General features: G+C 41.1%; 1 protein-coding gene across 1 annotated transcript; it reads left to right on the top strand.

Annotated features, from left to right (window-relative positions):
• The first annotated feature begins 5,686 nt into the window (after nucleotides 1-5,686).
• On the top strand, nucleotides 5,687-6,658 carry LOC138514563 (olfactory receptor 5AP2-like). Its single transcript, XM_069630023.1, has one exon. The coding sequence runs from the start codon at nucleotides 5,687-5,689 to the stop codon at nucleotides 6,656-6,658; it is 972 nt and encodes a 323-aa protein (XP_069486124.1).
• Nucleotides 6,659-18,940: the final 12,282 nt, after the last annotated feature.

Raw genomic sequence — 18,940 nt, 5'->3', positions numbered from 1 at the left:
CTGACATTGACCCAACTTTACATACATGTGCGCAGGGAGTATGGACATTAACTGATGAAGTTTCAAATTTTTAACATGCATACATTTAGAGTAATATCCACTTTTCCGGTGACACCCCCCTGAACATACCACCGGTTCTAAAAACCTCTTAAACTGTGGGCAGAAAAATCACAAGAATTATGGTATCATTTATAAAATTTTCACATGTCCGCTCTATGAATGATCCATCTTTTTAAAGTTATGTTCTGGCTCCAAAGGGGTGTGGTTTCCTCTCAGCACAAGGTAGAAATACTGGTTTATCCAGTTCTGCCAAGCCAGCTTGCTCTCACAGGCAGTGCCCCTCCCAGCTTCTGCCAAGAGGAAGCTACATTTTACGACCGCTGTAATAAAACCTTTGCCTGAGTCAAGACAGGCTTTGTTCAGAGCTCCTGTAGAGCACAGGTAATTCAATTATCAGATAGATGGCATATCCTTAGTGTGGCCAGCAAAGGCAGATGGGCCTGGGAACACAGATATGACTCAAGTTTCACTCCTGATGGGGGTAGTTGTCAAGCAAAATCAAGTTCCTTAAGCCAGACTTTCAGCTAACTGTCATGTTTTTTGTTGCTTTTTAAATTAACTTGCAATTTTACACATGCAGCTAGAATGCTGATTCTAAGTGCAAAACTATGACATTTCAACAGTTACAAAGGCATGTGACACCAAACATAGGTCACTCATTTAATCTAAACATTTTCGATTTTAGTGTCTTTAAATCCAGTGCAACTTAAACTGCTGACTCCATAGCAGTTTTGTTATAAGCATTGTTTTGGGCTCTTCATTTCCCAGATTTTGTAAGCACACAAAACCTCATTCTGCCAAATGTCTGCTGGTGTTCAGTGAATATTTTGCACATGTTGCAATGTTTGAAAATAGGCATTTTGAGCCTGCCTTCAGAGAAACACAGGGTGGTTTTAAAACGCCGGCTTTTGGATAGTGGTGAGTACTGGTACTGCACCCATTTTTGGGATTTAAGACATGAATTCCCCACAATTCTAGGTTGCATTTGGCAATCAGCACTGCCATTCCCAATGGTTTCAGACTACTGTGCGGGTAGTCCAATGGTGGTTTTAAAGCGCTTTGAAGCTAACCGGCGCTACTGTTTTTCCTTTGGCAACCCATTTCCCTCATGGCAACCCGGCCTTTCATTCTCGCACTGGTGGGTGGCAAGTGAGGCAACCATTTTGGTGTGCGCACAAACTGCGCAGCTTTCCTGGATTTCGGCGCACATGTGGGTTTTCCGCCATCTTGAACTTTCTAAGCCCACAGCACCAAATGTTGTGGCATGATAGCTTAAACGTGGGTCAGGACACCCAACAGCAATAAACAATATGATGATGATGATGATGATGATGATGATGGTGATGATGCATTAGCTATCCCCAAATGCAGTGCCATCCTGGAAAAACATATTAATCCATATCACTTAAATTTCCAGGATACCCAAATGACCCAAAGGTTGTGAAATATGCGTTTTAATAAATGAGAATGTCTATGACTAAATCTTTGTCAATAGGAGTACTCCACCAGTATGTTTAGATGATGGCATCACCTCCCTAAAACTACTGTAGATACACATGCTATCCTTTAGATGTCCTTGGAACACCTATCCATAGACGTGGTTAAGCAGCGATCAAGGCCAGCTCATAAGTGGGAAGCGCTATAGACAAGAATGCAGTGAACATGACCTTACGTTGAATGAAGGACAGTTTTAAACAAGTATGATGGAACTACCCTTACTATCCCATAGAAGGTGGGAGCATTGTGCTTTTATATAACATGTGGTATGAAAATATAGATAGCTGCCTCTCTAGAGATAGTATGTAGCCTCTGCAGATATCCCACACTAAAATATGCAAGCTTTAGTCTCCTCCAAGTGTTCTTTGATTACATCTGATAACCTTTTACCAACCTGTGGAGCGCAGTCATCCTACTGTGCCAGTACACACACAGAGGGAACAAGGCACCTTTGGTCACCCTAACCATGAGAGGCCAAGGGACACTCAGTGGCACATGGAAAATACAATAGCCTATTAAGGCCTTGGATGAGAACTCCTCAGGAAAAACGTTAGGTGAGCCATTCATATAAATATAAGATCTCAGGGAGGCCATGAGCCTACTGCCAGATGTGCAGTTTAGTACTTACAAACTCACAATGAGTCTCAAATATCAGAGAGGTGTGTTATTAGCTTTTACCCACGTGCTTTAGGGTCAAAAGCAAGACCCAAAATTAACCCGACAATTCTTAATAGACAATCTCTTGCACTTTGGTGAGAAAGTGGCTGTGAAACATGCTTCAACCTAGGAGCTATGAAGCCACTGCAGGCCGGGGTTCTATGATAACTTGGTGAAGGGGTGAGTCAGCAAGGCTTCCTTGGGGACCGGGGATCTATGATAATTTGCAGGTTGCTCGTCTCTCCATCTCATGGGAACACAAAACCCTCTCACCATTATTGGTCATTGGACTGGCATCTACCTCAGTGCTTCAGGGATGCTACCCAGGTTTTTCCACACAATGGTACAATCCCTCAATGCACAGGGAAAACACAACACATAAAGTGCACAGGTCCTGAGGGGCTTATCGTTGCTTAAATGTAAATAAATCAAAATAATGCTAGATTTGAATACACTGAATTCTGTCATATTACCCCTTTTTCTATACATTGCAATAACATGTGTACTTTTTACCCAATGTGATTACACTCTATTTATCAACATCGGAAACAGGAAGAGCTTTGAAAACTCTTATCTCATGTGTCTATCGAGTCAGAACTAGATATTAAACACTGATGATAATATGGACCCATGGCACAAACCACGTTTGATCTTGATCGTTGATGCAATTAAGGGACTGAGAATAACCTGTCTGGCTGGGTCAAAATGCACAGGCCAGTGGCCTACTTTTGTACTGCAGTGGAATGGAAGGGTTAGGCTCATTTAATTCTTGATCTTGCCCATTTTGAATTACAGCCACCGGTGTGATTAAAGATAGCTATCCATACACACTCATTACTTTAACACATTTAGGAAGATTTGCATTCACTTCCGAAGTTCTTCAAGGGTCTTTCCTGTCCCCGATCGTTTCAGCCACATCCAATGATTGAAGTTATTAAGTTATTTGTAAGGTAAAGGGGAACAGATGACATAGAAATGGTGAACACTGATCAGCTTAAAAACACACGTTCTGGTCATAGATGGCAGTGTCAAAAAATAAAACTCCAAGATTTGGCCTGATTCGATGAGGGTCATTGGCCCTCATTAGGACCTTGGCGGAGGACCATGGTGCAATTTGCACCATGGTCCATGGCGCTAAGCTGCCAACTCCGCCATGGGGGTTGGTGGACTTACCGCCCCATTCCGAGGTTGGCGGGGCGGTAAGTCCCCAATCCCCATTTACCCTTCCCCATTCCCATTCCTGGCCCCATAGGGCATAATGGGAGTGGGGAAGGCGTTAATTACGCCACCGTAAATTACGATGGCGTAATTAACAACAAGGTCCCTTAGCGCCATGGATTTTAACACCTGCTAAAAGCAGGCGTTAAAATCACCATGGCGCTAAGGGAACTCGTACTCAGGCGATAAGGTACGCCATGGTTTACGCCGGCGTAAACCCCTTACCGCCTGGGTCCTAATGAGGGCCATTGTATTTAATTGCATGCAGGGGGTGAACAGTGAACACTTGCAAGGCACAGGGTAAAATGAAAGAGTAAAGCCAGAAAAGAAATGCCTTGACTCGTCCATTGTACAATGCGTCTTGTAAAAATAAAAATACAGCTTGATCACACTTTGCTGGTGATAGTTATTAACGGATTCACATAGTATCCACCTGCTCTGCTGATGCTAATCGAGGTAGATTCAGTGGTCAATGCCATGCAGGTGTACAGCAATGTGCACTAACTAGGCAGAGGAGGATTACACAGTGGAGGCCTTAACTCCGCTCGCTGCCTCTCCTCCACCTTGTCACTGCTAAAACATAGATCAGGGCAGAACATGGAAGCTGCAAAGCATTAGGCCTTGCTTTTGCTCCACAAATGCCTGCAATACCGCAGATAAAGGGAGCCCTTTATCTTCAGAGTGTTCAATGATTTAGCATTTGGATGAAATTCTAATTTCTCTGTAATATGTCTCTGTAACATGTTCTGGTTGATATTATAACTTTGTGAAGCATTCCACCTTTTGTTCTTCAAACTCTTTAAGTACATTTCTTTACCAATACTGTTGGATCCTGATTGGGTCAAGGCAACCATTTTACCTTGCGGAAGCGGCTTACTCCATGAGAAACCTCCACATTATCTGATGCACAGCTTCCAGACTGTTGTCAGGTCTGGTGATGCAAGAGTCCATATCACCAAGCGTATCAGTATGCCACCTGTTTGCAGTTCTTTGGTAACAACAGTTCAAGGAACAACGCATTACCCACAGTCAGCCAGATTCTCAAAAACGTGTACAAATTAATAAAGTGCAGGGGATGCATTTTTTTTTCTGCTCATTGCTCAAATGAGCAGGCCACGTTAGTCACAAAGGTGACCTGCGCACTTCAGGAGCGGCTGGACACTCACAGAAAGATATACTGTCCAGCCCCCTAGCATACACTCCCAACACACATGTATGACTTGCTCTCAGCAACCAGGTGGTTGATGGGAGCGCATTTCACCGGAACAAGGCGTTATAGGGATTGTCTTGGTGAAAGACTTGCGGAAAAAAAAGAGTGTCCATCCCTGTATGCGGGCTGGCAATGCACGAAAGCCATGGTTTAATTTGTGGTTCTCACACTTAAAAAAATACGCATGACAATGGCCCTCATTTCTGTGCATTTAAAAGCTCATCCCAATTGTGAATTTAGGATGTGCTTTTAAATGTGCAGAAATGCCTCCTTATTTGCAAAAATGCGCAAAGAGGGGAAAAAGGTCACCTGAGGGAGTGCATCTAAGATGCTCTCATTCACATGCCGTTTCCGAATTGAGTTGCTCCCTCTTTTAGCGCATTTGATGAGAACAACTAGCGCATCTCCTCACTTGTGCCAAAAAAGTTTTAAGAATCTGGCCCATTGTCTTTAACAAAGAGGGTATCTTGAAAAATGTGTCCAACACGTCCCCAATTGATCGTTGCCCTCCAGAAAAATTTTCCACTTAAAGGTTACTATTTAAAACATTAAACATTTAGCACCTTGGGTCCCTGCCTCATAGAGTAGGCTTCCTCTCCAAAGCCATGTGGATGTGAGAGTGTAGTACAGTCTAATTAGTAATACAAGTAGTTGCTTTTCTTTTTTTTTAGAAGGATAATTGTTTAACAGGGATGAATTGATATGTACTAAAAGTTATTAATTTGAACTGTACAATACTAATTAAAAAAATACAAGTATTTAACTATATAATTTGACTTTTGACTTGATTTAGAAATTAGCCAAACAATTGTGTACATACATTAAACAATCTATATGTGAATGTGTAATAATCAGTAGTAAAGGAATGTTTTCTCCATGAACACGGCACAAGTGGCTGTTGGTCTTACTAGGATCTTTAAATGCTGCATACCAGTCATATGTTCTTATGTCTTTATATGCAAACTTGATTCGATGCTACAGCTAGTCATTCACCTCTCATGTCTATCTTTTCTTCTTTCCTGGAAGATTCCTTAGTTTGGACCGATGCAGCGAGGCAACTGGACTCAGGTGACGGAGTTCATCCTCTTGGGACTTACGGATGACCCGGTATTGCAGGTTCCCCTATTCATGCTCTTCCTCCTGGTCTACGTCATTTCCATTCTTGGAAACATGGGGATCATGGTGATGATCACTGTGAATCGGCGCTTTCACACCCCTATGTACTTCCTACTCTGGAATCTGTCCATTGTAGACATCTGTTATTCCTCAGTCTCCACCCCCAAGATGCTCATTAACTTTTTATCAGAGACAAAGACCATTTCATTTGCAGGGTGTGTAACACAGATGCTTGTGTTCTTTGCAATGGGGAGCTCTGAGGTGTGCCTCTTGACTGTCATGGCGTATGATCGGTACACAGCCATCTGCAATCCGTTGATGTACTCCGTCATCATGAATAATAGAGCATGTATATGCATTGTTGTTTTTGTATATTCAATTTCATTCCTGAATGCCATTACACATGGCATTCTCACTTTCACTTTGCCCTTCTGTGCATCCAAAAATATCACCCATTTCTTCTGTGACGTCCCTCCAATATTGAAGATAGCTTGCTCTGATACTACCCTTAATGAAGCAGTGCTAGTTTCCGTGGCAGGCGGCGTCATAGCATTATGCCTCATCGTCATCCTTGTGTCTTATGCTTACATTCTGTCTGCTATTCTAAAGATTAGCTCCTCCGATGGGCGGTGGAGAACTTTCAGCACGTGCTCCTCTCACTTCTTGTGTGTCTCCATATTTTTTGGCACTCTTGTCTTTATGTACCTCAAACCCACCTCTAAGCACTCAATGGTCCAGGACAGAGTCGCGTCCGTTTTCTATGCAGTGATCATTCCCATGTTAAATCCGCTGATTTATAGTCTGAGGAACCAGGAGGTCAAATTGGCACTGAAAAGGGCCATGAGGATAACCTATGTCCAAAGACTGAGGCGTCCTACTTCGAACCTTGCACTCCTTTGACACTTGTTTTGTTTACAGCCCAGGGGTTTAAACATGTTTGGTTTTACACTTTAAACAATCGTCTTAAAAAATGGCAACACATTAAAACAGGTATTTCATGATCGAACATTGACATTTCCATAGAATTGTGGACATGAATGCTGTGATGAATGCAGAAAGATAGTATTTTTTTTAATTTTCATATCCGATTCAATGCTACTAAATATATTGGACTGCTCTGTCTCACCCATCATGATTACCCCCAGTATCTTTCACAATGAGTATGGTGGTAACTATAAAAACAGGAAGTAAGTGAATATGTTGCACATTTTTACCACATGCCTTGAAATGGGCACACCAATAATACTGCATTCAGTATTCCATAATAATACACTAACCAGTCATTATCTCTGCATAATTGATTCCAGTGCCTTTCCGAGTAACTCCTATGTTTACCTACACCACTTCATTGGAGTTAAGTATGTAAAACATGTTCTCAAAGTTGATTGCTTTCCTGAAATAAAGTTAAAACATAACGTTTTGAACAGTGGCATTTGAAAAGGATGAAAAAGTGGGATTCTCAGATCCACACCTTCTCAACATCTCTGCCGTGTTAAGAATTGGCATGTTCAGAATTTACATTTACATTTTGCTTACATATAAAAAAATGGCACAATACATTCCTTCATAAAAAAAAAATATATTGCAAATCCCAGAAATATTGCAGTATTTCTGGAAATCTGCATCCTTTAGGGCCAACCATCCAGACAGCTTCTAATCAGACAGATTTCCCGAAATATCACATGCGCTAACCTTTACCCATTTCTGTAATATGGAACTTTGGCCTGCACCGGAATTCCATATGACTCCATAGGGATTCTGGAAGTGGAAGGAAGGAAAGTTGAAGGTGGGAGGCAGAGAGTGAAGAGGATCTGTAGTATGGGGTTCTTTGAAAACATTGAAACAGGAAGAAATTAACCACACCTCACCTGAACAAGTGCCCCCCTCTTTGTAACAATGGCAATGAGGGGAGTGGACAGGTAACCATGAAGAAGGAGGACTATGACAGACGGGGAAAGCAGGCTGATTGACTACCGAAGTTGTGTAGGCAGTGAGTTGTGCCAAGTGAGCAGGTTGCTCTAGAACGGAAATTGGGGCATGGTAAAAAAAAGACGAATCAACTTGAAACAGAAACCAGCTCAGGGCCGATAACGGTCTCTGGGGTGACACTGCAGTGAGCATCAAAGGGTGAAGGAGCTGAAGTGGTTGTCTAGAGGGACGCAGCCAATGCACTGCAAGCCTGTCATGGAGGTGGAGAGACACACATATGTATCTGGGTGAACGCCCAGGTACAGTACATTTATACATTGATATCTGTTGTATTGTAAGTCTTGTGCTGTCTCTGGCCTGGAGTGCTTGCTAAAAGTATGTTGATGCATAAATGATGAGCAACTCAGGAAAATGTTGTGTGTGTCTGTGAGTGAATGTTCCATGAATATCAGATGGGGGCCTGAGCTGGGATGATAGGATGGCCGGTGGGTCTGCTCCTTTGTATGTAATGTTATTACCTATCCCAGTTCCTGTCCAGTCCTATGTGTCAGTGTAAATGCATCAAGAGTAACTGGTTTATGTACATGCTGTACATATGTATAATAAAGCTACCACCTGGACAATACAATTACTCCACAGCTGGTCTGTGTCTGAGTGCAGAGCCTCCTGAATGACAACAGTGAGAGTTCACAACAATATCCTGTCCACGCCAGCAAACCAGAGTATAACAGCGACATACAAGCAAAGGCTCTATACAGAACCTAGTTTTGAACTGAGTGCAGAAAGCCCTGAAGCAAACTGAGAGAACTGAAGGACATTAATAAAGGAAAAAGCAGTAATGGAGCGACAGAAGTGGCCAGTTGTGGATTGAGTGGGGTGATGGCGGTGGCAAACCTGGCATGATGACACCTCCAGCAAATGTCCTGGCACTTCCTGGAGAGGCTAGCGCTGCATAGGAAGAGTGGAAGATATGTTCACATTTTTGTTGGGTTTTTAAGAGACGAAGCATGCCACCCGAATCAGCTGCCTGGGTAAGGCAGGGTTATGCAACATAAAGAATCTCCCCAAACGAAGCGTTGGAGAAGGCAATGGCAAACATCCTCCGAGAAAGGAGGGAAACAAATGACAGTGTGGTTGGGTCAAGGAATGGCAGCATGAAGTCAAATTAGCACAAGGAAGAAAAGAGAGTCAAAGGCTACCCCTGTTCATAGACGCACTGTAGCTAGGTTCGGGATGCAGCATAAGCTAGGTTTAACAAATACTAGCCAAAAAGATCACAGAAAAAAGGGGGGGATTGTGAATCCATAGAAACAAGATTTTTAAATAAATGTTAGACAGACATCTCAAAGGAAGGCCAGTGAACAAAGAGGCCTACTTGGAGTGAAATTTAAAACAAAGCAGAAAGTGCAATTACACAATTAACTGCACATTTCGTGTGGGTTAGTAGTAGAGTATTTTGTGCACTTTCTGTTCGAAAATAGTTGTATGCAATTTTTGTCGACATAAAACTATCAGTGTTTCTGTTTTGGAGCACAAATAACGGACAGATGTTGCAAGGTAAAAGCCAGTTGTCTGAAGGCGGCGAACTGTCATCAGGACAAAGTTGATGAAAACAGGTATTGGTACCAGGGACTGTGTATCATTACATAATCTCCTTATTTCAAGACGACACCAACCAGGTAGGTCCTGGACCTACAGCATTAACAACACCCTCTTTTAAACAATGAGTATAAACCCAGATCACCCTTGCCTGACACACATTATGTCATCTTTCTCTATAGTTATATACCAATACCTATTTTCATCTACTTTATCCTGATGACAGTTCGGCCCCTTCAGACAACTGGCTTTTACCTTGCAACATCTGTCGGTTATTTGTGCTCCGAACCAGAAACACTGATTGTTTTGTGTTGGCAACAATTGCGTACAACTATTTTCGAGTAGTACATGAAAGTGCACAAAATACTCTGCTACTAACCCACACGAAATGTGTAGTTAATTGTGTCATTGCACTTTTTGCTTTGTTTTAAATTTCACTCCAAGTAGGCCTCTTTGTTCACTGGCCTTCCTTTGAGATGTCTGTCTAACATTTAACTAAAAATCTTGTTTCTATGGATTCACAATCCCCCCCTTTTTTCTGTGATCTTTTTTGGCTAGTATTTGTTAAACCTAGCTTATGCTGCATCCCGAACCTAGCTAAAGTGCGTCTATGAACAGGGATAGCCTTTGACTCTCTTTTCTTCCTTGTGCTAATCAACTCACCATCTAGAGTCAGGTCCCACTTCAATAAAAAAAGAGGGTTTCCTTTTGCCCCACTTATACCCAGCATGAAGTCAAAGCAATGACAGTAGGGGGCCAAAGGAATGACAGAATGCAGTTGAAGAAATGACAGTGCAGGGGTCAAAGCAATTACTGCACGGGTCACAGGAATAACAGTCAAGGGGTAATGAATGATGGTACAGGGGAAGAAGTGCCAGTGCAGGGGAAGCAATGACAGCACAGGGAAGGAATGACATTGCAAGAAGAAACAATGAAAGCACAGTGGAAGGAATGACATCATGAAGGAAGAATGGCAGCATGGAAGGTGATGACAGCACGGGAACAATAACAGCACCTGGGAAGAATGGCAGTGCATTATTGGCTGCCAATGAAAAGACAACAGAGATCGACGAGGAGACAACGGCGACAAGGATTTGCTGTTTGCCCCTGTCTGGTGTGTCAAAGTATTGGTTTGCAGCTTACCTTTCTTATTTCTACAAAACTGAATACTGGCAGCCCCGCTGCAACTCACGTAAGTCTGCAGCCCCTACAGCAGTTTGAAGAGAGAGCAGACCACAACTACCGCTGATCCAACGCTGAAGCGAGTCACGTGACACCTGCTTGCTGCATGCCACGCCCCTAGACACGCTCCCAGGTAGTGTGCTTATAAACATCTCCCAGCCGCCCTTGAGGAGTTAAGCCCGACGAGGAGACAACGGCGACAAGGATTTGCTGTTTGCCGCTGTCTGGTGTGTCAAAGTATTGGTTTGCAGCCTACCTTTCTTATTTCTACAAAACTGAATACTGGCAGCCCCACTCCAACTCGCGTAAGTCTGCAGCCCCTGCAGCAGTTTGAAGAGAGCGGGGGCCCAAACTACAGCTGATCCGATGCTGAAGTGAGTCACGTGACACCTGCTTGCTGCATGCCATGCCCCCAGACACGCGCCCAGGAAGTGAGCTTATAAACATCTCCCAGCCGCCCTTGCGGTGTTAAGCCCGACGAGGAGACAAGGGCGACAAGGATTTGCTGTTTGCCGCTGTTTACAGCTGGTTACCTGGTAAGTGATTAATCACTAAGTCTTATAACAATTTACTCCGTGGAGTCCTTTAACATTGAGCTGCCACGTAAAAATAACCTCAACCATAAAAGTATAATGGATCCTAGCAAACCTTGTACGCGAAACATGAGCAAATGTTACAAAAAACAAAAACCCCCCAGATCAACCATCAAACCTATTGCAAGATCCACCCACTTCGATTAAAAAAATAACTACATTGAGTGCCTTATTGCATGTGATTCCAAAAGTCCTAAATGAGCCCAGTTCAACTGTGACACTATTAATAGACCCAAAACTTTCAATCTATCCTGTATCAAGGCAGAACAAATGAGGACTAATCCAGACACCGAAATCTGAGAAAAAAAAAATCACAACTAAATGGGTTGACACGTGAAGTCTTACAGCCGGCCAAACTACTTTTACTCCCTAGATACTCCGGAAATCCGTTGATCAGCGGAAACGATATGCCGATTGCTTCAGAACAAGGAGAATCTTCACCCATATTGGACCATGCTAAGAATCAGACCCTTCCAGCCAGCATTAACCTTCAGTCTGCTTGTTCAGTGCAGTTTTCTGCTCTCCCAAAACATGAACTTGATTTACCAGTAAAATCCAAATTACAATCTAAAAACACTAATTCGAGTGTGCATACTAAGATTCCTGTAACCCCCACTCTTCAACAACGAGCAAGGACAGCTAAACAACAATGGCAGTCAATGTATTACCACTCAGAGTCCCCTCAAGGCAATATAAATAAACAATTAGAAAGGCGAGTTGCTCGGCTTTCTCTAGACATAACTGAAATGGATGCCATCATGGATTCCCAAGAACGACGAAAAGACATTTTCGGAGATCTTCACAATAAGAAACTTGAAGCACCAATAAAGATATCAACACCTCTCCATGATACGAAGCACGAAGCCCCAACCAAGACATCGACACCCATTGTAAACAAAATAAAAAACCTCGTCTCAAAACTTTCCCCCAATTCTGACCAATATCTTAAGCCTTTAATAGTCGATGATAACCATCCAGAGCAACAATCCATACTTCAATCAAAAAAAGATGAAGCTATGACTAACAATTCAGGAGTACCTGAAAGAATTCCAACTACAATGCTGGATCTCCAGAACACGTTAATGGTTTCTTATCATTAGCAATGGTACCCTTTCTTAAGAAACAAGAAGCGATGGTAGATACCACAAAGGACCAAGCGACTTTACTAGCTATTATTATGATGAAACAAACCAAATTAAAAGGCTTCATAAGCACCATACAAAAACGATTAAATCATGAGGCAGAAGCCACTAGAATATGGCAAAAACCACCTTGCAGAAATTGCAAGAATTGATCGGGTAGACAAACAAAATTTGACAGATACATTGCCAACAATTACAAAGAAACCTATGGACGATAAAGCCAAAAAACCTACAGTTCAACCGATAATGCTTGCTTCAATGGAGCGATCGGTAAAAACAGACATGGCAAAAAAAGATCAAATTACCCAATATGAAACCTTAATACCTTATACAAAACCCTTGACCTGGCCATTTCCACCAAGTATTACCAACATTGAACCAACAATATGCACCCCTTTCGATATCTTTGACCTAACCAAACAGGGCCATTTGGGCAATCCTACGATTCCAAAGAAAAAAAAATTAAAGAAACGACAGTCAGGTTCTCGAGCCTTTCTGAGGAAACTTCAAGTTAACCCGCAAGATTAATCTTGATCTGCCCTATCAACAACTAAAAGAAACAATATCTAATCCATAGGTGATGACTCAAGCCGTCCTAATGCATCTGTTGAAGTAAGATCATCAGAGGACGAACATCAAAATGCATTATTAGCTGTTATAAATCACGACACAACACAACAAGAGCGAAAAAAACCTGCTGAGACATCCACAGGATGTGTTGCTCATACAACTGTATCAAGTGATATAATATCTGATCCCCAGGATGAGCTATTGATAGTGCTGGATGAATACTACGAGACCCTATCGGACTCAGTTCACTCAATCTCAATCAACACTTCTTCCAATATTTCTCTTGTATACTCACTTGTTTCAAATGAAGAAGCCTGGTCTTCATCTGAAATCAATCATTGTTCAAAGACTGTAGAAACACCTGTGGCCCAAGATGAATCATCACTGATTAGACAAAAATGTGTTAACCCGCAAATGGCATCCAATATATTCAGAATGTCATTGACTGCGAACAGTCTGAACCCTGCTGAATTTTTAATCATGAACAGAGCGAACATCTTACAATTGTTCAACCCATTCCACAACTGGCTCAAATTACTTCAAGAGACATTGATGTCTTACACTTCCCTAATAAGAACAGAATGGAAATAGTTCACATTGACTTCTACAAACATGAAATAATGCAGAATACAACAAACTGTGTTACTTAAACTATTTACATGTGCCCTTGTTGTTGAGGAGAAAAAAAGCAAACAATGACTCTTGTTCTCTAAATTGTAGGCTTTGAACTTTTAATTGTGCATACATTCTAGAGGTGCCCTTTGTGATTACACGTGTTTCGACGTCTCCAGCGTCTTTTTCAAATCAGGGCTGATTGAAAATTGAAATTGCATTTGAAAAACAACAGATCAAAAAAACCCAAATAGTTGTATACACATTTAAAAAAAAAATCATATCAATTACATGATTGCATGTTAATGGATGACCATTGGGGGAGGGGAAAAGAAGGAGTGTTAGGAATGGTTGACAAAGAGAGAATACAACAAATAATAAATAAATAAAGAAAAATGAGAAAGCAATTGGTTAGTAATTAATGTCCCATTACACTATTCAAAATTTCCAATATATGAAAAACCAAAGGTGAGCTGGAGATTTAAATATAAAGGTTGTTTTCCTCTTACCTAGTAATGTTGATTCAGTATTCATGATTTAGTAGTTTGAGTTAAATAGTCATGGGTTAAATCCCTGAAATGAAAACATCATGTGGCCCATTAATAAGCTTCCTTACTATCACTTAGTGTTGTTCACTTTAAGAGTGAACAAAGCGAGCTATAGAATGTTTTGAAAATGTACAGGTGACTTGCCATTTAAACTTAGGGCCTGATTACACGAATGGCGGTAAGGATTTACCGGTACCGGTAAGATACCGGTACCGGTAAATCCTTACCGCCTTACTACGAGGTCGCTTTGCGGGTTGGGGGATTTAACGCCTGCTTTTTGCAGGCGTTAAAATCCAACCTGCAAAGGGACCTCGGAGCTAATTACGGCACCGCAAAATTGCGGTGCCGTAATTAGCGCCTTCCCCATTCCAATAGAGCCCTATGGGGCAGAAATGGGAATCGGGAAGGGCACTGGTGGAAGGGGGATTTACCGCCCCTCCAACCTTGGAATGGGGCAGTAAATCCCCTTTCCACCAAGGCGGTGTCGGTATTTTACCGGCATGAGCCATGGCGCTAATAGCGCCATGGCTCACCGCCTACCGTGTAATGAGGCCCTTAATGTTGTTAACTTCCATTCTGGGCTAATCCGTTAGGGTTTATTTGTGAAAAAGGTGTTAGACCAAGTTTTCGTTTATATCAACCAGGGTCTGATAATAAGAGTAATTACAAACAGAAAGAGCCTCTACTCGTGCGTGCGGATATTAACATTATTACTTGAAGCTCAAAAATGCGCTAGCACTCGTGCGTACCGATATTTGCATTAATCCTTGAAGCTCGTGTCACCACGCGTTTCCACTTGTGTCTACATTATGCGAGAAAACCCCCCTGCGGGAGCCCCTCTAGCACACTTACCTGTGTCGGCGTGTTCCGTGTCAAAGAGTCCCTGTTCGCTCTTTGCCGCGCTACTGTTGTTATTGTGGCCATGGCAACTGGTTGGCTAAGTCCTACTTCTATTTTCACTACGATGATTGTGTTAGATAGTTTTGGTGTCAGAATGGTGGTATTGGACATTACGTATAAAATTAAAAGCTTTCTTCTGTGTTAAATGAATCTAGGAAATTATATAGCAATTTTAATTACGTTGAGGATCGAATCGCGATTTTTAACATTTCCAAATAAATGATTTCTGATGACAATACAATTTCTCTTAAACTACATGTGAATATTTCATGTTGTGCATTGTTCCAAATTTAAGTAATAGATATTGAATATGCGGGAATCATAGTAGATACCTGGACGTCCCTGATAGTCCCTCTATAGTTTCTAATGCCGCAGCCATTTTTTGGGCAAACAATGATTGTACAACATGGGAGTTACGCTCCTTAGATTCATTTACGGCGGAATGCCAGTCTAAAGTTATTTTGTAGTGCGTGTTGCAATAAACGTGAAAGCATTGGGCATGCAGGGGTTTTGACGCAGGGAGGGTTTCTAAATTAGCTGTCCAATGTTAAATATTAAAAATGTTGAAGTGTGAATTAGTTTGGCATTTCTCTTCAAATATATTTGTTCGTGAGGCCCATTGGGGTAATCAGGACTTATAGATGTCTGTAAACACTTCTTAAATAGCTTTATGATGTCTGTAAACAATTCAAAAAATGGTATATAAAACATTCTTTTGTAATGCATTATCCTCCGACAAAGAAGAGATGATAGAAATTAAAGATGATAAAGATACATTTCTGAAAAATTCTTGCTGACTTCTTTAAAAAGCTGTACTTTCATTTGTCATTAAAGAAATGAGGCCATCTCATGGTCAGAGTTCAGGCCTCTTTCCACAGCTCGGAATTTACAAATTAATTCCGCTTTTTCTTGCCTTAATTTTACTTCATGGTCTCCTCCTCTTGGTCCAAGGGTCACCTTTTTAGGTCTAATAAATTTCAACTGTTTTTTGTCGACTAATTGATGTTTTCTTTGCCAATGTTGGGCTAAAGGTAAATTGGTGTCTTGACTTCCAATGTTTGATAAATGTTCCCTTATTCTTATCCTGAGTTCCCTAATGGTACTGCCTATGTAACAAAGCAGGCTCCTCATATACAAAAATGAAATAATGCAGCATTTCATGTCTTCAAACGTTCAGTTAGCCAAATGGGGCTTTTCAATAGAAGAAATCCTTGTAACTAGACCCATGGCTCTCCAAAAAATTACCATACACAAAACTTTTGATCATCGAACACAGAACAAATTTGTCTCTAAGAAATCTATCAGAAGACTTTCATCGAAAAATGAGCCTAGGCCTAGAATAAATTCAACAACAAAGACCCAATCAAATCTGCATTTGACCAAGAGGATGAAAGATCTGGTGATAAGCAAACCAACTCTCAGTACAAAAGAAACAGGACAACAGAAGGTGACTTCCAGAGCCCACGAATTAAGACCTACTTATAACAACCACTCACCAAGGAGTCCACTCCTACTAGTATCACATTATGTTCATGGAATACAAGAGGCTTTAAACACCTCTTCAACGAAGGCTCCTTAAACCAAAAAGACATGACCATCATATGTCTCCAGGAAACTTGGCTTTCTAATGAAGTAGTCTGTGAAGGTTTCTCTACCTTCATGAACCCAGCGATCACCTTCCAACAAGGCAGGCCGTCTTCCGGAATGATTATCCTGAATAAACTAGACACAAACTGGTCAGTTGTAGCCAAGAAAAACATCCACTCTGGGATCAATACATTATTATCCGCATAGCATCTCCAGCAGAAGCATCCACTCGAACGTAGGATGAAACCTACCTAACAATTTTTAACATCTATTGGAATCCAACAGCAATGAACGACAACAAATTGCTCGACTCATTATGCGACGAATTAGACACAATTGCCGGAAACTATAAACAAACAGGATTCATCATCGCTGGAGAGCTCAACATACATCAATACAGCACCGAAGGCATTAAACTGGAATTTCGCAAATTGTCTCAGAGCCAAAAAATGGATAAAAGAAATAGATATACGAAATATAACCTTGACGGAACAATCTCCAAATGAACAAGGCTTACCACCTCCAACCTGAACACACAAAAAATCTGCCTCTATCATTGACTATATCTTCATCTCTGAAGGTATACGGAAATCATTAATAGCAACTGCTAATTGTCCACAATTAAATAGTGATCACCACCAAATCTTAATTACATGGAATATATCACAAACTAAGGCACCATGATTACTACTTCCAGACCTTGAATTAAACAACGGCCTCAACAAACTCTGCATAAAACAATCTCAAATGGCTGATCTGTTTGCAAAGTTTGATGCCTCTTGCCTTGCAGATTACCCTCAACTCAACTATGAGTAGATCCTACAGAAATACAAGTAACCTCTGAAACCCAGCATGAATCGTAATTTGAAACATAAGCACCAATTCAACAGTGACATCAAGCTGATGAAAAAAACCTTTTATAAAAGAATACGACTACTAAAAAAGCAAAAAACTGCCACTTCTGCAGTAGAGATAAAAAGAGAAAAACAAAAATACTCAAACTCAATAAAAGCAATCAAATCTTTAATGCTTTAAGCGGACGCAGAGGCTATACTATCAGCCTTAAAAATGAAAAACACGAGGCAAGTGTGGTCTCTCCTAAATGAAAATTCCAAACGATGGACCATGATCCAAGTAGTAGATGCACAAGCCTGGACTGAACACTTTGTTGTATAGCAAAAAACGGGATACTTTGGTAACACAAAAAGACGGTAAAAAACATCCATGGCACCTATAATGGGAAAAATGAAATCTCATTAAAACTATCAGCTCCTTGAATGCATCTCGAGCGCCTGGCCTAATGCCGACCTCAAATCAGCGCCTGAGGAATGGGCCACCTTTTTTCCCAACTACTTATCCTAATTGAAAAAAAACACCAAATTCCACAACGCTGGACATTGGCAATCTTGATCCCAATCTACAAAACTGGGGACAGAAAACAAATGGAAAACTACCGACGCATAGCTTTGCTAGATCCGCTGGGAAAGTTGTTAGCAGGGTATCTACTGCAAAAACTCAACAAATGGGCAGAGGCAACTGGAAAACAAGAAAAAAGACAAACTGGATTTTTGGGTAAAATAGGAACAAACGTTAATTTATTGCTGTTGAGTATGATCAAATATGAAGCCATTCACAAGAAACAACAGGTTTATGCTGTCTTCATTGACTTAAAAATGGCATTTGATTTGGTAAACAGACGAAAGCTATGGAATAAACTAACATCCTGGGACTGCCCGCAATACATTCTCAATCCAATTAAACAACTATACTCAAGTTAGACTAACTAAGGATGGTGTGGTAACTACACCAATTACTACTTGGAATGGATTGAAGCAAGGGTGCCCTCTCGCTGCTTGCCTATATAATCTATACACATTTGATTTTGCTAAAGCAATTCAGGATCCACTTTCGAACCCCCCTAAGATCAACAACGAACCAGTACCAACTCTAATCTATGCTGATGACATCATAGTCATGGATAAAACACTGCTTGGCTTGTAATAAACTCTCAAGAAGGTGGCAATCTTTATGAAAGTTACCGAGCTGACCATTAATACTTAATAAAACGAAACTCATGATGCTATCAACAAAAAAATCTAAGATTTGGCCAACCCGAAAATTCAATTTTGAATGCCAAGAGATTGAAGTAATAACTATAACCAAATATTTAGGTGCCATGATAAATTCATCTCCAACAGAACAAGAATGTAAAGACCATATTGAAAAGAAAGCAACATCTCTAGCCCGCCAAGGTCGTTTTTTTCATCGCAAATTTGGGATTTACTCTATAAAACCCACAATTGCATTATATAAACAGAAAGTAGTCCCAATATTGACTTATTTAGGTGAAACATTGATTAACCAACAAACAATGAAATGGCATCTTTATGAGGCCATTTTTTGGAGGAAAACTCTGGCCCTACATAAAAGTTTTCCGATGCTGAGAATTCGATTTGAATTGGCTCTTCAATCACTAGAATCATTGATTGTCTGGAAACAAATGGATCTCTTTAGAAAAAT

The sequence above is a fragment of the Ambystoma mexicanum genome, chromosome 12 (genome assembly GCF_040938575.1).
Source record: "Ambystoma mexicanum isolate Mex_15411 chromosome 12, UKY_AmexF1_1, whole genome shotgun sequence".
NCBI classification, from domain to species: Eukaryota; Metazoa; Chordata; class Amphibia; order Caudata; family Ambystomatidae; genus Ambystoma; species Ambystoma mexicanum.
The sequence above is the reverse complement of the archived record's forward strand: the minus strand, read 5'-3'. Positions and strand labels throughout refer to the sequence as shown.

Bases quoted from the DNA above. Each gene is read 5' to 3' on its own strand.
- LOC138514563 (XM_069630023.1), top strand. From the start codon at position 5,687: ATGCAGCGAGGCAACTGGACTCAGGTGACGGAGTTCATCCTCTTGGGA.